At 39.9% G+C, this 21,019-nt stretch overlaps 1 protein-coding gene across 12 annotated transcripts in view; it reads left to right on the top strand.

Annotated features, from left to right (window-relative positions):
* The first annotated feature begins 6,934 nt into the window (after positions 1-6,934).
* The window catches only part of LOC306860881 (regulator of G-protein signaling 17-like), a 45,615-nt gene continuing 31,530 nt past the window's right edge, over positions 6,935-21,019 (top strand). For 2 of the 12 annotated variants that reach the window (XR_013783426.1, XM_079402879.1), the window contains exons 1-2: positions 15,931-16,015; positions 17,701-17,811. Coding sequence is in view for 8 of the 12 variants with exons in the window: in XM_079402879.1 (XP_079259005.1) it covers positions 17,797-17,811 (15 nt within the window). In the remaining 4 variants the exon portion in view is untranslated. Of the gene's footprint in view, positions 7,098-7,960; positions 8,343-15,895; positions 16,016-17,700; positions 17,812-21,019 lie in introns of those variants that run through there. The other 10 variants (XM_079402874.1, XM_079402882.1, XM_079402881.1 and 7 more) reach the window with 10 other exon arrangements.

The raw sequence follows: 21,019 nt of genomic DNA, 5'->3' as shown, positions 1-21,019 counted from the left end.
ATGTCCTCCACGGAGAGAGCCGCTAGACACACGACCCGCCATCTCTCCCATGCGTCCATCGTGTAGCCAGCAGCAAACGTCCCAGCGGGACATTCCGGTTCTCCAGATCCCGCTTTCCTAGTCGAGAAGATGGTGTCAATTGCATTTAGAGACCAGTTGATCAGATCCATAATTTCGGTTTTGCAAATAGTGCAGCGAGAGTCTCTTAAGAGGACAGGACAATACAAGAGAGCAAGCAGGGAAGTTCAGGAGGGAGGGAGGGAAGAAAAATGCGACCGCCTTCGAACAGAGCCAAACGAGAAATATCATACATATAACAGTGTCATTATTAGTAGCATTATTAGTGTTAACAAAGTGTGATGCTATTTTTATATTAGTTATATTATTATAGTTATACAGGCAAGGCAAGGTATAGTTCAGGGTGTGAACGGTTGACCCGGAATGAGGAGGGAGTGTGGAGTGTGTAGATATAGGGGGTCTTGATGAGCTGCAGGTGATTAATAAACAGGTGATTGAGATATAGTGAACGTGGGTGCTGATGACTGTTGTGGGTGACAGTGACTCCCTGACATTACTCCCTCCCCTAACATGACGACAGGGATAGCCATGGCCTCTGGGTGTGGGACAATCAGGCTGGTTGCAATGGAAGTCCTCCATAAGCAAGGGATCTAGGATATCGTCCCGGGCCACCCAGGATCTTTCCTCTGGTCCATATCCCTCCCAGTCCACCAGGTACTCGAGCCAGCCGCCCTGTTGTTGCGAGTCCAGAATGTTACAGACTTGGTAGACGGATGTTTCCTCCAGGATATCTGGGGGAGGTGGTGCGTCCGGTTCCGTGGGTCCTGTGGTTGAGGGAGTGACAGGTTTAAGGAGTGAAACATGTGGTGAATTCGGTACCTGGCTGGGAACTGGAGCTGGTAAGTGACGTTGTTGATCTGCCTCTGTATTGGGAATGGACCTATATAGCAGGGACTCAGCTTTCTGCATGTCAGGCAGAGGCGAAGGTCCCAGGTAAACAACCAGACCGGACCACCGGGTTGGAACCTTGGGGTGTTTGACCAACAGGCGTCTGCGAAGATCTAATGCCTCCACACTGCACGTTGGAGATGGACGTGAGCTGAGTCCCACACTCTCTCACTCGCTCGGAACCAGTAGTCCACAGCTGGAACCTCCGATGGTTCCTCTGTTCAGGGGAAGAGTAGGGGCTGGTAACAGAGCATGCACTGAAACGGAGTCAGCCCAGTGGAAGATTGCTTCGAGTTCTGCGCATACTCGGCCCAGGGGAGGAAGCAGCTCCAGCTGTGCTGGTCTTTGGAGCAGTATGACCAGAGGTAGCGCCCGAGATCCTGGATCTTGTGCTCAGTCTGGCCGTTGGTCTGAGGATGGTTCCCCGAGGATAGACTGACTGTCATGCCTAGGAGGCGGAAGAAGGCTCTCCACACGTGGGAAATGAATTGGGGACCCCGGTCAGACACAATATCTTCAGGGAGACTGCAATTACATAATACATGGTTGAAGAGACATTCAGCGGTCTCGAGCTGTGGGCAGGCCCTTCAGGGGGATCAACTTGCACGCCTTGGAGAAGCGGTCCACTACAATGAGTACACACGTGGCCTTCAGAGTTGGGGAGACCAGTGATAAAGTCAACCCCAATGTGCGACCAGGGTCTATGGGGAATGGGTAGTGGGACCATATTGCCTGATGGTAGGTGGCATGGCGTCTTGGACATGGCACAGACTGAGCAGCTTCAGACGTACCTGATGACAACCTGGGCCATACTGGGCCACCTGTACCGAGCTTGTAGGAGCGAGAGGTGCTGGCTGCCTGGGTGTCCAAAGCCCGGTACTTCATGCACTGAGCCCAGGAGGCATGATCGCGGTAATGTGGGGACGCAAGTTTTCCCCTCTGGGTCTCCCTGCAGAGCTGGCTCAGTGTGGGTGGCGTCACTGATGTGTTCGGTGAGATCCCACCGGATCGGACTGACAATGAGGGCTGGGGGGAAAATGGGTTCTGGTTCTGTGAGCTGGTCTGGGGCATGCAAACGAGATAGGGCATCAGCCTTAAGATTCTGGTTTCCGTGACGGTAGGTGATGGTGAAATTGAACCATGTGAAGAACAGAGCCCAGCGGGCTTGATGGGATTGAGGCATTTTTCATCTCTCAGATACTGAAGATTCTTGTGGTTGGTGAGCACTGTAAATGGGGATGATACTCCCTCCAGTCAGTGATGCCACTCTTCAAAGGCTAACTTGATGGCCAGCAATTCCTGGTTCCCAATGTCGTAATTTTGCTCCGCAGGGGTCAGTTTCCAGGAGAAGCGCGTGCAAGGATGGAGGCGAAGAGGCTCACTGTGGTATTGTGATATCACGGCCCCAACAACGGTGGTAGAAGCATCAACTTCGACAATAAAAGGAACTTGCGGATCTGGGTGGTAAAGGATGGGGGCCGTCCTGAAGTCTTCTTTAAGGCTGTTGAAAGCTCCGTGGGCTTCGGAGCTCCAGAATAGAGACTTGGGTTGGCCACGCAGCATGGAAGTGGGTGGTGCTGTGAGCTGACTGAAACCGTGAATAAACTGTCTGTAGAAGTTTGCAAATCCTAGGAATCGTTGGTGATCTTTCACAGACTGTGGAAGTGGCCACTGTTGGATCGCTATTACCTTCCCCTGGATACCTTCAGGACTGATGACATATCCGAGGAACTGCACCGTGGAGCGATGGAACTCGCATTTTTCCAACTTTAGATAGAGCTGGTGTTCTCGGAGTCACTGGAGGACCTGCGTCACGTGGTGGCGATGCTTGGCCAGGTTCCAGGAGTATGAGTGTTCATCGGAGCGCGATATTTAACTCTTCCACGCCCAAGTGGTTTTCCCTGGATCGTATCAACTCGGAAGCAGGAATGGCCATGGGACTGGCAGAGGCAGATGCAGGGTGTTGAACCGGAGTGAGAGTGGCTCTGAGGGTGTTGACCAACTCCTCGAGCATGTCCGCTGGAGTGGGAAGCCGGGGATCCATGGTATGTATCCTGGTCCGGTCTTCTGTCACGACACAGGCAAGGGACACAGATGTAAGTGATACAACACAGGGTTTATTGACAGATATGCAAGGATGAATCTGGTGCAGACGGGAGGTGAGTAAGCAACTGAGTGTTTGTATCCAAATGGCTTAGCTTGCAGTAATGAATCTCTGCTCTGTCGTAGGAGGATCGAGGATGAGCCGGGGACGGAGGAGAACTGGAACAGTGGAGATCAGGAGTGGTGGAGCACAGGAATGTCTAGGCAAGTAAACACTAGTAGAGAGTTTGGTATAATTCAGGGTGTGAACAGTAGAACAGACGAGGAGGGAGTGTAGAGAGTGTGCAGATATAGGGGATCTTGATGAGCTGCAGCAGGTGTGGGTGATTAATAAACAGGTGATTGAGATCTGGTGAACGTGGGTGCTGATGACTGTTGTGACTGAGGTGACAATGACTACGTTTACATGGACATCAGTAATCTAATTATTTACCTTATTCTGAATAAGACAATATTATGATTAAGGTGTTTACATGAGTTTCTTTTAGAATAATCCTTTCATGTTCCCGTTTTACATGTTATAGTACATAGATCGATTAATGGTATGCGTCATTACGTCATCACACGACGCAATCCGACATCCCCTTCAGAATTTCACTTATAAACATGTTCGTGAAGATGCCATATACAGTTTTGGGTGTTTCATTTTTAATATTGTGAAAGCTTCAAGTGCAGTTAATTATTTGTACGTGCATACAGATTTGCCGTCAAACACTTGACCACTGCCGTGTGTATCTTGTCGCAAAATGTGGCGAAAAGTCCTACACAACGGTAATAGTTTGATTAAGGTGTTTACATGGCTGTACTGCACTTCAATGATGCGATTAAAATAGGAATACTCCACATGTCTTAATTTGATTTGTGTTTACTTCGATTGTGACTTTAGCCGGATTAAGGTAATCAAAAATCTCTGTTTACATGGTAGATGCTTAATCAGAGTATTGTCTTAATCGTATTAAAATCTGAGTATTGATGTCCATGTAAACGTAAACGTCCATGTATATACAGTATTATTGTATATATTATATTTTGAATTAACTTTATTATATTCTCAGTTTTAAGAGTGTTATTGTGTTATTTATTTTATTAGTTGTGCTTTTCTGTTATCATTATTATTATTTTTATTATTATTTATTTTTTTGTGTGTGTAGTAATATTTCTATATAGCTTTTTATTTCAGTTTTAATAATTTTAGTCCTTCAATTTATGTCAGTATATGCCAAAGCAAGATTTAAAACTTTCATTCAAGTTTTAAGTTCATTTTTCAATGCATTCAATGTAAAATTATTGAAAGTACATTGACCGATATGGTACTGGCATATAGCTGTCAAGAGTATGGACTGTTTTGTGTGTGTTTTGCTCCCCATGTGTTCCATGTGACCCAGTTTCTCCCTCATGTTGAGTGTTAATTTGATTCCAGGTGTGTCTCGTCTTCCTCCCTGATTACCCTGTGTTTTAAAGCCCCAGTCCTTCTGTTAGTGTTTGTCAGTTCTGAACGTCATTCCTTGTGTTTCCTGTGCCTCCTATGTGCCCTGTTTTATTATTAAAGACTCGTTTTTGTGAGTTCCTTTCTCCGTGCTCCCTGGCAGATTGTGACAATAGTATCATGCATCCTCAATTATGTTCATTTTTAGAAATATTCTTTCATATTTAAGAAATATCAGATTAAGATTAGGACTTCTATATAAAATCCATTGTGCTGCAGTTCCAATAACCAGAGGTCTAAACCTCTGATCTTATTATATCATATTTCATAGTTTCTCCTATGTCTCCAAACCTGCTTTTCTTTCATGTGAAAACCAAAGGGGGATGCCAAAGTGGAGACCGGATGTTCAGTAATTCCTTCTCGGCAGATTATGATCGAGAGCAAAAACCCATCTAGACAAAATGAAAGTCCTCAGATGAGGCACAGAGGTTTCCAGGGTGGAAAAAAGCCCAGACTGACATTACCGGCAAATAGAAGAGAGAGTAAAGAACAGGGCAGCTTGCCATGTCAATAGCAGTCAAACACAGATTGTTGGCAGCAAGGCTTTTTTGTGTGTGAAGTGTCTGTGAAGCCTCAGGGGGTGAATCTGGCAGCAGGAGGTCGGACTGTGAGTGGATGATCAGCTTGTAAGGTGTGAGTGTCCGAGTAATAGAACTGCCCTCTAATCACCTTGCAGATTGCTGACGTTATGATGGAAAGTGAGCGCATATTTATCCTTCTTGATGTGAACGGGCCTTTATTGCTAGTTGTGTTGCAGACTCTGCTATTCTTTTAAATTTGGATCGATTTTTAAAAATATGCCCATTCACACCAAGAACAATAACTATAACGATAACTATTATAGCATCCACAACGACACACAATAACATTATTTATTGTAATCATTCTGCCGCTTTAAATGTTTAAGTTCTTTAAAAGCAAGATAGACTGTTATTGGCTGTCAATGAAAAAAAAAAACTGTTCTTAAAGTGATTCCAATGTTATCGTTCCTGTGTGGCGTTGTCATTATAGTTGTATTGTGGATTCTTATAAATGATAGAATGATTAAAAGGAATATATATATATATATATTGTTATCATTATAGTTATCATCCTTGGTGTAAACAGCCTTTACACTCATATTTTGTTCAACCCGAGGTAACATTTTGGTTCTCCTCATCAGAGGCAGGTAAACAAAGTCAGAATTCAACCTAATTATGGCTTGAAGTCATTATGTCAGCATTGTAATTAGAAAGGGAGGGTGAAAGATTGGTCAATTTCATGTCTCGTAGATTAAAGATGGGGTGAAGCCGAAGATGACAAGAAGCAGATAACACAATTAGCTGAGCTGCTACTTAAAGGTGGGGAGAGAAAATTGCCTGTAGTCTTAACAACATAGACTATCATTAATTATACCTAAAAGGAATTTAAATATCAAATGCTTTTTAAAGACATTCTTATTGCTCTCACTAACTAAATGCTCTGCAAAGTAGGTGCTTTTAGGAGGGATAAGCATTTAATCATATGATAAATCAAACTGCAGGCTTCTTAATAGTGTGCAGGGGAGGGGTTTCTGCCATACAATGAGGCAGAGAGCTTTACTGACACCAAGTGGCCATTACACAGATGTCCCCTCATAACCCTCAACCACCTCCTATAGCCAGTTTCACCCTGTAACAGTGGAGTTTATCAACAGAGATGCAGTACTTCAGATCAGGTCACAATATCTGGTGTAGCAATGCTGTAGGCTACTCTATCAGTAAAACCATGTGGAATCTTGGAATGAAACTGATCTGGATAATTTAAAGTAATCAAACTTGTATATTAACACAACTGAGCTGCCTTTTTTTATAGTGAATTGTTTTATCTTCAAAAATCTTGCAGAAATGCTGAGAGGTTTTTGTGACGCGTTGTTCTCCTTAGTGTTTGGCGCCCCCTGCTGGAAATTTACAAGATTTGTATAAAGACATGATTATAATCTATTAAATAATTATGCTTAGATTAATAGACATTGTGTAATTTAAAACATCCTATGTCTGATTCTCCGTCAATAAAGTGTTATGTACCTGTAAAAATATCATAAACACATTTAAGTTGAGTAGAATGCTAGTGTTATTCACATATATTAGAGAGAATACACAAAAGTGAAATTGTCAAATAATAGACTGCATATAGGGTCAAGTAATGCAAGGCCTAGTCGGCCTTATTCTATGACTGAAGTCCCAAACGTTTTTGTGACCCCCCAAAAGTGCTCTTTTTGTTTTATTGTTTTAATCTGAACTATATTTCAGCTGCATGATTATAGGAAGATCAACTTGAAAAGTTCCGCTGGAAACGACAATAACTGAGGAAGCCCTTCGTCAATCGACTGAGCAGAACTGTCTAAATCAGCGCATGCGCAATTCATCCCCAGCCTGCCTCCGTAAGGGTGTCGATTCTCAAGCTGGAACATTAGAGGGAAAAAAAAGACTGTATTTTACCCACAAAACAGACAAAAAACAAACGGATGTGCTTCAGAAAACGAAACGGCTACCGCCCACCAGATTATTTTAATGCCAAGATTGTAAGTATTGTTATCCTTAGCGTTTTTTAACAGCATAAACGTTGAGTTTGTCAGAGGATGGTGGGTTCTTTCCCGTTTTTCCCACGAAGAAAGGGTCGTCCTCCGTGAATCCCTATCTTCTGTTTCTGCATTTGTTTTTTGTGCAGTCTAATGGGCAGGAACTTTCTTCTATGGCTTTCCTAGAAACAGAGCTTGAATGTATTCGAGAGAGACTACAGCGAGGAGGTCTCTGCTCGTTTCGCTTCATCAGGATGGGATAGATATGTGTTTGGAAAGCTAAACTGAGTTGGCATCTGCTGTAAGATGTATTTTGTGAGCCCCATGCAGCAGTCGTGCTCCGGGAGTGATGTGTTTTCAGTGTACAGTTATTACAGGAAGACCGGTGTGTGTGTGTGTGTGTGTGTCACGGGCATTACAGGTTTGATTTTTCATCTCAAATAAAACAACATTTGCATTCCGGTTTCACCTCAGTCGGTGTTTTAAACCGCTATCCGTTAAGCAGTATGGGCTGATTCGGTTGGTTTGGGGCATTTCGGTGCAACGGAGAGTGAAAGCTAATGCACGGATTATAGCGCTGTATATGGGGGGGGGGGGGGGGATTCAAATCAAACATCTAGGAAGTGGGGGAGGATAAAGCTCAGGTTATCATCTTTCACTGCCTTGGATTTATGCATTTCTATTAATTAACCGCGTATTTTAGGTAAGCAATGAGAATAGAACGCTTCTTGTGTGTGTGTATTCGCGTATCGTTTTCGTCTCGAAAGATGTTCTTCTTTCCTTTTAGCTGGCCGTGTAGTAAAGCGCGTTCGCGAGGCGCGCGCGGGACCTTCGGGTGAATGAATTGCGCGTGTGCGCGTGCTCGCCGCCGCGGTGTCGCGTGGAGGCGCTTTGAACGCGTTCTCGCGTGTCGCTGCGGAATCGGAGGGGAGACACAGCGCGCGTGCAGCTCTGACGTCAGAGCGAGAATTCCCGAGGTAAAGAGAGATTTATGTCCAATCCATGATTTTTCTCATGCCTAGGTTATTTGTTGGCCTCGTCATAGGCATATCTGTTACTCGACGAAATTAAATGGATCATAGTGGACGCATGCAGCCTTCTTAGTTTGTGGTGACAACAACGAGGACTATATTTAGCCAAAAGAATGACATGTTTTGAAACTCCAAGTAAGCTTCCACGTGGGCATGCCAGTCAAACTCAGCTGCTTTGATATCTGCAGCATCTCTGCTGTACCAGGAATCAGATTTAGTGAGTTTACTTCATTTGCTCCACAAAATCACTCTTAAGTTCACAGAGAACGTTGTGTTTGCATTGTGTTTCTTGTAGTAGTGCATTTGAAATGAAACCAGACCTTTATCTCTGAAAATGTGAGCAGAGTGCCCATGACCAGCACATTTGCTTTTCTGAGAAAAACCTGGCTTGTCAAAGCCTTGAAAAGTAGCTAAACTAAATTTTAAGTCAGCAACTGAGACCTAGAGATTATTATTTGTAGCAGTACTTTAAGAACCCTGTGACATTCTTTATTGTGTTGATGTGTTTCCGATTAAAAAAGCAAGTTTGAGCCACATAATTCCATGGGCTTTTATTTATTTTTAAGTTTGTCAGTAGACCTCACAGTCAGACAGTTGTAGTCTGTTTTGGAGGGTGGGACATTCTCGTTCTAGACAGTATTTGATTGGACAAAAATCTGTGTAGTGCAGGATGAGTCATCTTCACCCTCCCCCCCACATAATGGTCAAAATAAAAAAGATTTAAAGGCACAATACGTAAGATTTTTGTTATAAAATATCCAAAAACAACTTGCACAATGTGATATATTTCATGCAGTTGTGCACTTAACGTACGTTATCCCAAAAGTCCCCATAAATCCAGAGAAATTCCAATTTTATGCGTTTCGTCCTGGTCATTGTCGCCTATCAACGACGTAAAATCAGACAGACACAAATGTTGCTGTACAGTTAATCTAAATCATTAAATTTAGGTCTGCTCAGTGTTGCGCCATGATTCTTTTAACACGGTTTTAGTGTTGCGCATTCTAACCAATTACACACGAGTCTGTTGAGTGCAATGGCCAATCAGTCAAATTCTCCTCCATAGCGTATTCAAGCTTCGCCTTTGTTATTGTTTTGAAATTTTTTGAAAATGCGACCTCCTAGATACGAAAACTTACATATTGTTCCTTTAAATGCAAAAGAAAATTTTAATTCACAGAGAATGCTGGAAAAAACATAAATAGTATGATTGAATTCCTCATGGAATTATGATTTAGATTATGAAAGTATAATATGCTCATAAGAGTCAATTATTTTTTTCATGAATCGGACAACTCAGGTCGTGTTAAATGTTTGTTTTTGCATGCAACCGAAGAACAAATAAAAAGACATTATTTCATGGTTCATTATATTTTATTTAATCAAATTCAATTCAGAATGTAGGCATAAAAAATGCTGGAAACACTCTGCTGGGCTGCTTTTCCCAAAATCATCGTAAGCCGCCCTAAACTGATTGTAGCTCCATTGGTTTCAATGGGTCTATGATGTACTTAAGCTTACGATGCTTTTAGGAAAGCAGCCCTTGTCAGTTATTTTTATCAACTTTTAAAAGTGCACTTATTGATGGCTTCAGAGTTTATCAAGTGAAAGCCACTAAACTTAAGTTTTGATTACATGGGATTGTTGCACTTTTCTTTTACAGTGGGTGTAGTACTTCCAACTCGTTTTATTTACAAGGATGTGTAATGTAGACAGGAAATCGTGCTCTGAGATGTTTCTCTTTCTATTTACTCACTAGTACGAATTAAGTACTTTGAGTTCATTTCTGGATTGAAAATAGATGTCCAATTATATTTAGACATGCCAATTTAGTGTAATTTTACATTTACTGACCTCTAAAGACAGAGTTTAATGATATAAATGTGCATTGTATTTGCATATTTTTGCAAAAAAAAAAAAAAAAAAGTTACAGTAAGGTTTGCAGAGATAGATATCTTTAACCACATCCTATTGCAAGAAAAAAAAAACTCATTCTGTCTGCTGTATAGACATTATTCAACAGCAGTTCCTGAATGAACAAAACCAGAGAAAATAGAAAAGCAACTGGAGCAGAATCCTGAATAAATGATTCCCTTATTCAGGACCTTGAGGGTTGTGCAGGGTTCATAAGGGACCAGTCGTCGTCTCTGAAGCCCTAATTCAATCAGAACACCGTTTAGTCAAAACAGCTCCGTTTAAAACAAAAGTGAGTTGCCACTGCATGTTGCAGCCATTTCATTTTTACATAATATATAAGAAGCTGAAGAGAAATGGATGATGTTAGGTTAGTACGGTAGCGTTGTTATGGTGAGTTGTTGTTGCTATAGCTTATTGCTTGATCAGAGACCTGAAACTGTTATTTATTTATTTATTTATTTATTTAGAATAATTAGGGGGCGGGATATTCTCATTCTAGAGAACATTTGATTGGATGAAAGTCATGACCTAAACGTGTTATTGTTTTCTTCTTTTTGCGCTTTGTTGATTTTGAAATCAAATGTGATAAAATGTGTTGCGTAGAGTACTAATAAGATGAAAAGGATAGTAAACACATGTTTCTATTATCTGTCTGAATGCAAAAACAAACATACAGAGTTAGCAGTGTAGTGGATTCGTCAATGAATGACTCTTCTGATGTGTTGAACTTTGTGAATGTCGGGGGTGCCAATGTGTTGTACTTTCAAATTGCACACGAATCACCATCGGTTTTTTGGCTTCTATAGGGAGACTGTTAGATGTAGGCTATTTTTTTAAAATAAAAATGTTAACTACTTATAGCAAATGTATTTTATTGGTATTTTTGACAAGCTTTGTGTGTAAAATTGTGATTATTGATCAATAAAGATAAAACGGGAAGGATTGAGTTGTTAAATTGTCAGAACATTGTTAAAGGGACAAATGCTGTCCAGGAACAACCAAGATTGTTTTTCATGACGCTGCTTGTTTCATGATGAAATACAATGCCAGTATCATTCCCCAGTAAAACCAAGCCTTGACATGAACAGTCTTGCTTGTCAAAATAATTCTGAGAAGTATTGTATTCACATTATATGCTGGAGTAAAACTTGTTGGTGATAAAATTGTCAATTTGCAGAGACAGCATTTAAATCAGGAGATGAATCAGGACCCATCCCTGATTTTATTGATGGTTTTCAAGGATGAGGTCGTGTCAAGCAGCTTTTGACTCAAAAGTTTCACTTTACCAAGTGAAAAATGAATATGGGCCAAAATACTATCATGTTTGATTGAATGCGAGGCTTTTGCAACAAACACATCTAATTATATTCCTGTAATCAAATGTGTATGGTGTTACAAAACATTTATTTTGCATTTAGTATTGTTTATATCCTAGCTGTCCACAACCCTGTCAGAACAGAACTCAGTTTTGGGTCATGACCCTTCAGTTTACAACCTAAGAATTCAAGTGTACTCACAAACAACTTGTGTGAACAAGAGTTTATTGCACCATTGTTGTTTTGTGGGTTGATGGGAAAGGCTGGAGTGCAAGTCCCCAACAGCGTGGTGTCGCTGTTAGAAAAATGGATTTGAACCATGAGTCACTTGTGTCATTCTGGAGACATTTCTCTCTCTCTATTTTATCATCACTCTACTCTTTCCTCCTCTTGTCTTCTCTCTCTCTTTCACAACCCTCATTTCTTTCACTCTTCTCTGTCTGTCACTTTCCTCTGTACTTCCTGTTTCTATTTGTTTATATTTCTCTCTTAAAGGGGTCATCGGATGCCCATTTTCCACAAGTTGATATTAGGGATGCACGATATTGGATTTTTGCCGATATCCGATATGCCGATATTTTTCATCTAATTTTGGCCGAGATCGATATATTTCCTTATATAAGTCTCTCCTGTGCAGAAATAAGAAAAATAAATAATTTTTAATTTTGGTTAGTTTTTAGCAACTTATTTATTAGAATTAATTAAAAAATAATGAAGGTTCTTTTTTTTTTTTTACAGTACATTGAAGCTTTGAAAATAACTATAAATAAACTACCGATTGCTGCATTTTTCCCCCCCAGAAAGATGCGGTGTTAACCCTAACATTTTTTTTTAGGATTTAACATTTGTAGATGGTCTAAAACAAGAGTTGTAAAAATTCTGAAAATCTTTTAGAGCTCATGATTTGTTTAAAAAATAAAACATATTACACATTAATGAATAAATCAGTATATATAAAATTATTTAATTTACAAGCGTCATGTTTGTGATTTTTATTTTTTTATTTTTTTCATTTACGCTATAGCTTCTGACCATTAAATCAAAACATACTCATTTTATGACATCAATTTCTGCTTTATTTAATCAGAAACACAGTCTAAATGTTATTTGTGTAGGCTATTTTACTTTTAATTTAATTAGAAGTAGGCCAACAGTGCCCCCTAAAGATTAAATCTCCTTACCGACCAGGCGTTAGGACCTGGGGGAGGCAGTCACAGCAGCCACTGCACGTGCTGTTACTATTTACTATCACACACCGACCGCGTCATTCTGTACATGCTTTCACAGATTAAGTTCAGCGATGTAAATCAGTGAATCTAATCATCATTCAGACAAAACTTTGCTTCAAGAATGAGCCACACTGCTGACGTGATCTAATCACTAGCACACCCTGAGCACATGTGAGTTAATGTATTCCTCTTATTGGCAAGACATATCGGCATATTTTTTCATATCAGGCCGATGCCAATATTTACATTTAAATTCATTGTCGGCCGATTCCGATATCAGTCCGGTAATATCGTGATTTGATATGATTCTTTAGGGTCTTAATGAAAAGTCTATAACATAATTTGGTTAAAATTTCTCAATGGTAGTATAAAACAAGACCCTTTTTACCTAGTCAAAAACAGCTCTTTTCACAGAAAGTCGTTTCAGTGCATTTCTCTTTAAATGCTAATGAGCTCTGCTCACCCCAACCCCTCTCCCTCCGGGGGGTGACGCGCAGTTCTCAGAGAGACTGTAAACTTTAGCCGCATTCATCATGAAACTTGCTAACTAGCACATTATTAGGAAAGGCAAAATTCCTTAAAAACCCTTATACTCGTTCTGTAGGTGAAGCTGCATCAAGAATGATTCGCACGGACATAAACACATTTAGGTAGATCGGAGGATGCATTCCCTTCACAAACAAATGTAATCCACTGAGTCTTCAGCGGCTCAGATGTTAGGAGTAAATGACGACTGCTATGTTCATTATTACATCCAACAACAAAACACCTCATTCACTTAGGAGACATTGTTGTCTACAACCGCTCCTGCGTCAAAACAATGGCGGACTGATGACCGCTCACTCAGGGCAGGTCTAAGGTAAGACGGCCGTGTCAATCAACAGTCGTGGGAGGGGCCTGGGTCACAGCCACGAATCTGAGAAGTGATTTTTTTTTTTTTTTTATTCCAAGCCTTTTGAAGTCATGATTCCTTTGGGTGTGAAATAATTGAAATTTGAAGTCATTACTTACTGAAAATCCCACTCTGTTCTTCTGTCCAAACTGTTCGAGTCAGATAATTTCAATGAATCATTGATTCTATTTATAAAATCAGTTTGAATTATTAATTTATGATTTTGACAGATTCTGTTTTAGTATTCAACTCACTGACTTGGTGATTCAGTTGAAGTGCTTCACAAATTAACAGCTGACTGGTGGGAAAGCTATAATGTTAATTACCTCAAGTAATGATTCAGTCTGTTCCTCTTACAATTCTGTAGTATGTCTTCATATGATCGATTCATGAATGGAGTCCTATGAACCACTTTTATTTTAAAGGGATAGTTCACCAAAAAAAAAAGTCATTAATTAGTCGCCCTCATGTTGTTCCAAACCTGCAAGACCTCCAATCATCTTTGGAACACAAAATAAGATATTTTTGATGAAATCCGAGTTTTCTTTTCACAAAAAGTATTCTCGTAGATTCATAAAATTAAGGTTGAACCACACATCCATCCTATAATGAAAAAAAATCCACCCAGTGTTTTTTTTTTTTAAATCCCTGTTTTAAAATCCCCTTTCTCAAATCAGGCTGTTCTGAGGTTCCTGTCGGAATGACATAGTTCTGTACAGAACCCCCCCACGAGAGGTGATTGATACTAGCATCTTACCTTAGACCCGCCCTGAGTGAGCTGAGAGCTGTCCGCCATTGTGTCAGCTCCGGTGCAGGGGAAGACAAGATGTCTCCGATTAAGTGATTGAAGTGTTTATTTGTTGGAAGTAATAATGAATATAGCAGTCGTGAGTTACTCCCGACATCTGAGCCGCTGAAGCCGATCTACATAAATGTCTATTTTCGCCCGAATCATTCGTGATCCAGCTTTATCTACAGAAGAAGTGAGTATAAGGGTTTTTATGAATCTTTGCAAATCACCTTTCCTAATAATGTGCTAGTTAGCCAGTTTCATGGCTGAAGTTTAGTATGCTCCATAGATGCCTCATTATCGACTGTTTCTATGGGCCGCGATATTTAAGCCATCCGCCATTTATGAAACGGTCTGCGCATTGACTGTGTGCGTCTACAACAGCAAGTTATAAGCTTGTATATCTTTGAATATTCATTGATTATTACGCCCCATTCACACGGGGCGTCGGCATCAACGCCTCTCGTTTACTTTGAATCGAGTGGCGTCAAACGTTGCCGAACTGAATTGTGGGTCCATCGCGTTGCTTCACTGGAATTGCTCGCAGCAGAAGTTGAAAACTTTTAAACTTTTCAAGCACCAACGCAGGTATCAGCCAATCAGATCACCTTATGCAAATAAGCCTAGCGCAGACGCTGACCAATCCCGTTCATGCAACACCAGGAAAGTAATGTGTTTGGCTTGTGATTGGCTGTTGTCACTATGACGGTCGCGTCAGCACCAAGCTTCAGACACGCCCTCCGTCAAGCGTTGACGACGGCGCCCTGTGTGAATGGGACGTTATAGTGAAGGCAAGATGGCTGGCGCGTCAATTTATCTGGAGCGGTCGAATAGGGATCTTTCCCTTTCCCTTTCGAATAGGGATTCCCCGATTCGACCGCTATCGAATTCGTGGCCTAATGGTTAGAGAGTCGGACTCGTAATCGAAAGGTTGCGGGTTCGAGTCCCCGGCCGGCAGGGATTGTAGGTGGGGGGAGTGAATGTCCAGCGCTCTCTCTACCCTCAATACCACGACTGAGGTGCCCTTGAGCAAGGCGCCGAACCCCCAACTGCTCCCCGGGCGCTGCAGCATGGCTGCCCACTGCTCCGGGTGTGTGTTCACGGTGTGTGTGTGTGTGTGTGTGCATTTGTTCACTACTCACTGCTGTGTGTGTGCACTTGGATGGGTTAAACGCAGAGCACCAATTTCGAGTATGGGTCACCATACTTGACAATACGTCACAAATTATTATTATTAATTATCTGCACATATCTATGGTCTGCTCGTCACTCCACAAAAGAGCAACATATCAACTTGTGTTATATGGGCATCCGATGACCCCTTAACTCTGTGTTATTGAAAACCAGTTTGATTACGCCATTTTTGAAGTTTCCAAATGCAATTTCATAATATATACATCACTGAAACATCACAGTGTCGGTGGAGAGGTTGGCCAACAAAGACCACTCCCTCTTACTTTGAGCGCTCATGTTTTTGCCTTCCGTCTCTGCTTTTTCTTACGCATGTCCTCGCCAATGTCCGCTTTTCTTCCCCAGTCTTCTGTTGACCGTTTCCTCTTTTTAAGTGTAGCTCCCCTTCCTCCTCTCTCCTTCACAGTGTCAAAAGGGAAGTAGGAGATTTTGGCTATAGCAGACTCAGCAGTGCCTTTAGTTCCCTACGTAGTCACAAACGCCTCACCAGACGATCTGGTAGAGGTTAGTTGACAGTCTAGAGATATTTATCTACCCCACAAAACTTGCAGCTATGTAAGTATCAGTCTGATCTATAGTATTAATCGTTTAATGAGAGTATTTAGGGAAGTACAATTATATTAGCAGTAGTGGCTGTAGAAGTACTATTACATGCATTAATATTAATATGAACGTTAATTAAATATGATAAATATTAATGAAAGTACATTGTTCAGTCATATTTAAGACCATATTGCCAGTTGTTCATTTGGTCATGGACTGATTGACCTTTTAGCTCACATCTGTGTATCTGAGGGTGGCACAGGATCGTGGCAGCTGGCTGAACATCTGGGGCTGATTTTATCACGTTTTAGACAAGTTTAGACAAGTGATGCATGGTGATTTAGTAATGCTCGATATTGGTTAAGTTCTCAAAATGAATTAGACATACTAGACTTTGATTTTTAGCAGAGTCGATTTGATTTTGTCATTTGTAAGATATTTTCTGTACAATATGGATCAGAGGAATAGGTGCCATATTTGATTTGAATGGAAACAAGGCTAATGTGTACTTTGTTGTAAATAGATCAGCCAATAAAACATTGAAAAATATGTTTAAAAAAGTATTTTTTCTTTCTTTTTAAAAAAAAATAAAAAAATTATGTTCAACTCTTCCATCCTTGTGCAAGCAGTCTATAATATGCTTTTAACATTCCTCATCTTGTCATCATAAACATAAAGGTAATTGAAAAATCATGGAAGTTCACTGGCCAGAGAATGTAGGAACATTCCAAGCCCTTATTTTGTGTATGTCAAATTAAGCTATGGAAAGCTGAGATGATGATATGAGCTTTCCACAATGAATATGAGGAAGCTGCATGATGTGACACAATCACCACAAATCAGAACATTTTTTTTATTTTAGGTTTAGGGTATGTTTGGGGTCAGTTAGTGTTTTTTTTAAAGAAGAAATTAATAGTTATATTCAGCAAGGACACATTAAACAGCTAAAAATGCACAGTAAAGACATAATGTTAAAAAGTTCTATTCATCAAAGTATCCTGGAAGAATTAGGCCTATCACAGTTCCCACAGACATATTAAGCAGCACAACATACTTTAAAAGAAAACCGTTATTTCAAATTGTAATATTTCAAAATAGTACTGTTTTACTTTATTTTTATTTAATAATTTCAGCCTTGGTGAGCACGAGCTTTCAAAAGCATCTAAAAATCTTAAACAGTAGTGTAAATGTGGAGGAGGGGTTTGGACCAATGAGAAACAAGTCTAACCTTGTTGCATTATTGCTTCATATTTGGTTAGGAGACAGTGTGAAATAGTTTTGTAAGTTTGAGTGTTTTGTAAGGTGATTTTTCCATGATTTATGCATTTATCCTGTGGTGGACTGGCCATCTGTCCAGCGTGTTTACTTGACTTGAATTTATTGTGTTGAAAATGGTTTTTATTTTAATCTCCCCCTCAACAATGATTAAAAAACCTAATGTTTCACATTCTGGTACCATATGCTCATTTTAGTAGATGATTAAACTTAACATGCCTGACTGAATTAGCCTAATTCATAAAACACAAAGTCGTAGATTTAATTGTGAGCGTTTGCTTGATGTGACTAATATAAAGTCTTTCTCTTTTTCTCCCTCTTCATTCTCTCTCCCTATTTGTGTGTCTGTGTGTGTCTTACTGTTGCCCTGTTTGTATGTTCCTGTGCTTTCCGGCTTGTGCTGTATGTGTTTGTGTGTGAAGGAGAGGTCCGCGGCCTGCGGGGGGATGACATGCATGTGTCCAGGCATTTAACATCATTGAGGATTTTAAGACTAGTAGGCTGCCCTCCGCCAAGCCATGATGGACATTCTGGTAACTGGCCTTTTTCTTTCATTGCTGTTTATGTTTGCGGTGTTTTTGTGGTGGTTTAGTGGATTGAAGAGTGTTTTGATGTGCTTTGTCCATTTTAGTTACTGTGATGTCCTGATAAGATACTGACAAAAACTGTTTGATGTATTCAAGTCCACATGGAATTGCACTCTTAGAAAATGTAGGGATGCACGATATTGGATTTTGCCGATATCTGATATGCCGATATTTTTCAAATCATTTTGGCCAATACCGATATATTTCCTTTTTGTTTGGAAACAACACCAAGTCTCTCCTGTGCAGAAATTATACGCAAAATATTTTTAATTTTGGTTAGTTCTTAACATGAACACATTTGTTAGAATTAAATAAACCATAATGAAGGTTTTTTGACAGCACATTGAGGCTTTGAAAATAACTATAAATAAACTATATATCAATCGCTGCATTATATATCTTATATTTATATATTATATTTCAAACGGTACAATATCATAATTTTGCTCAGTTCGGTATTTCATATGCTGCTGTTGCGAAGTGCTTCCCAAATTGCTGTGCAACTGGCAAATGTGACAACAGAACAACGCAATAGATCATCAAACAGATTAAACTATATCAACGCACCCAAAATTTATAAGAGAACAGTAGAAGTGAAATATGGCATTACTCTGCATACAAAACAGATGACAAAGGTGAACGAACTGAAATCATCAAACCTTTTTAAGCATTAGTCTCTTGCTCATCCTGATCTTTTCAGAGAATTAAGAGATCGACAGGTGAGTGCATCATTCATAAATTCAGATTTAATTTGAACTTTTATTTGCAACTGATGAACGCACATACAGATGTGATACAGTAAGATCAAATGTGCATGTGTGACACGCTAGAACCAGTGATGTTTTGGTCACGTAATATATGCACTTGCATATCTAATATTAACTGAATTTTAATCAAACAAGAGTTGTGCTATATTAATTTTAGTATCAGTAATATGAAGGGAATGTTTCTGCCGCGCTGCCGACCGCTAATATGAAGCAGCAGAGAGAGTGAGATTTATATTTATTGCTTTTTATTTGGCTGAAATCTGAAAACAATCTGAGAGAGAGAGAAATAATAATGTGATTTTGAATATTAATTAGTTAGAATAACACTTCACAATAAAGCAACATTTGTTGCATTAATTGCGTTACTTGTATTTTCTCAGTCAAAATGTAACCTATGTTCCCTGTAGGTTTTTTGTTACAGTTTCATACAAAGGTATTAAGATGAGAATCTGTTTTTATTATTATATATTTTATTTTAATAAAATTGTTTTAAATTCACTTATTTTTTGAGGCTGGTTATTTGTCACCTGTGGTATCGATACCGAGGTATTAAGTTCTGGTATCGTACCGAAGCCAAAATTATGGTATTGAGCCATCCCTATTCTGTACGTGCTTTCACAGAGCGAGTCTAATCATTCAGACAAAACTTTGCTTCAAGAATGAGCTACACTGCTGACGTGATCTAATCACTAGCACACCCTGAGCACATGTGAGTTAACGTATTCCTCTTATCGGCAAGACATATCGGCATTATTTTTCAAATTGGACCGATGCCGATATTTACATTCAAAGCCATTATCGGCCAATTCCGATATTGTGCATCCCTAAAAAAATGGGGCTGCAGTGATGCCATAGAAGAACCGTTTGGATTCCCCAAAGAACATTTCAGTGAACAGTTCTTAAAAGACAGTTCACTTAGTTTGAAGAACATTTTAATAATCTAAAGAACCTTTTTCCACTATAAAGAACATTTTGTGAAATGGAAAGGTTCAATGGAAACATAGATACCAGTAAAAAAAACTTTACTTTTAGAGTGGAATTGGAAATTCCCATTTCTTTCATGTTGTTTCAAACCTGTATGAATTACTTTCAGTGGAACTCGGAATATATTTTGAGAAAATACAATGGAAGTCAGTGGTCACCAAAAATTCTTTAAAATATCTTATTTTGTGTTTTGCAGACGAAAGAAAGTCATATAAGGTAACAACAACCTGAGGGAGATTAAATGATGACAGAATTTAGATTTTTGTGTGAACTATTCCTTAAAGGGTTTTGGATAATTTGATAAAGCTACCAATAGGATTGAAGCACTTCCAGCTCAGTCTACTGCAGTTTACCAACTCCATTCCAGAGGTTTTCCCTCCAAAATCATGGCAGAAAATGTGAAACATGTTTGCAGATGCCGTCTGGTCCTGGTTAAACCCCATAGATCGGCAATCCTCCTGATGTTTAGCATTATTTGTGTTTTCTTTTCTTCACTAACTATGCTATTTGTGTTTAATACATGAGAAAAGTATTCTGGTTATTGCTCGAGTTGTTTGCAGCATGCAAACTCCTCTTTTGCTCAAGTATCCTCTCATTTCCTCAACTTTGTTCTCTTCTCCTCACCTCTTGCCTCCTCTTTTCTCCTCTCCTCACATCCCATCTAGTCTCCTCTGCTTTGTTATCCTGTCCTTATTAATCTTCTTTCTTTTCTTCTTGCCTGCTTTCCTATTCCACACACAGACACACAATTTATTAGAACCTCCCATAAACTTATTTCAAGTGAGCCTAAATTAAGTTATTTATAATTACTACATCCCTTAAGACATATTTTTGTATTTTAACTTAAGCTCTAGAAAGAAATCATCACATTTGAAACATTTTGGTAGAGTCCTGTCATTTAAAAAAAAAAAAGTGTTGCTCCTGAAAATCACACGCATGCTTTCTTTGCTAGTCTTGTTCTATCAACGCTCCCTGAACAGCAGAGATGGATGGAGAACAAGAGATCCAGATATCTTCATCAAGAGACAAAGACTGCTGGAAAGCTGAGACGGGAAGAAGTCAGCAGAGGGAGGGAGTGATAAGTCACATGATTCATGGCCAGTCTGCCATGGCATCTGGATAAAGTTAGAGTAAAGCAAGATTTAGATCTAAAAACAGACAAGCAGACAGACATTCATTCTATTTGTGTGTGTGTAAGGGAGTTTTCCTCTTCTCTTTAACAGCACAGAGCAGCTTACTCCTATCTCCTGCAGTTTTAGTTGCACATCTTTCTGCAGAGCTCCTCCTCGCTCCATACACTAAAGTTTGACTCATATATTTATATATAAACCCGAACTTCAGTGCACATTCTCTCTCTCCCTCCCCCTCTGCTGGGTTAAGTTTCTTGCCCTCAGGAGATCCCT

The sequence above is a fragment of the Barbus barbus genome, assembly GCF_936440315.1.
Source record: "Barbus barbus genome assembly, chromosome: 41".
Lineage (NCBI taxonomy): Eukaryota > Metazoa > Chordata > Actinopteri > Cypriniformes > Cyprinidae > Barbus > Barbus barbus.
The sequence above is the reverse complement of the archived record's forward strand: the minus strand, read 5'-3'. Positions and strand labels throughout refer to the sequence as shown.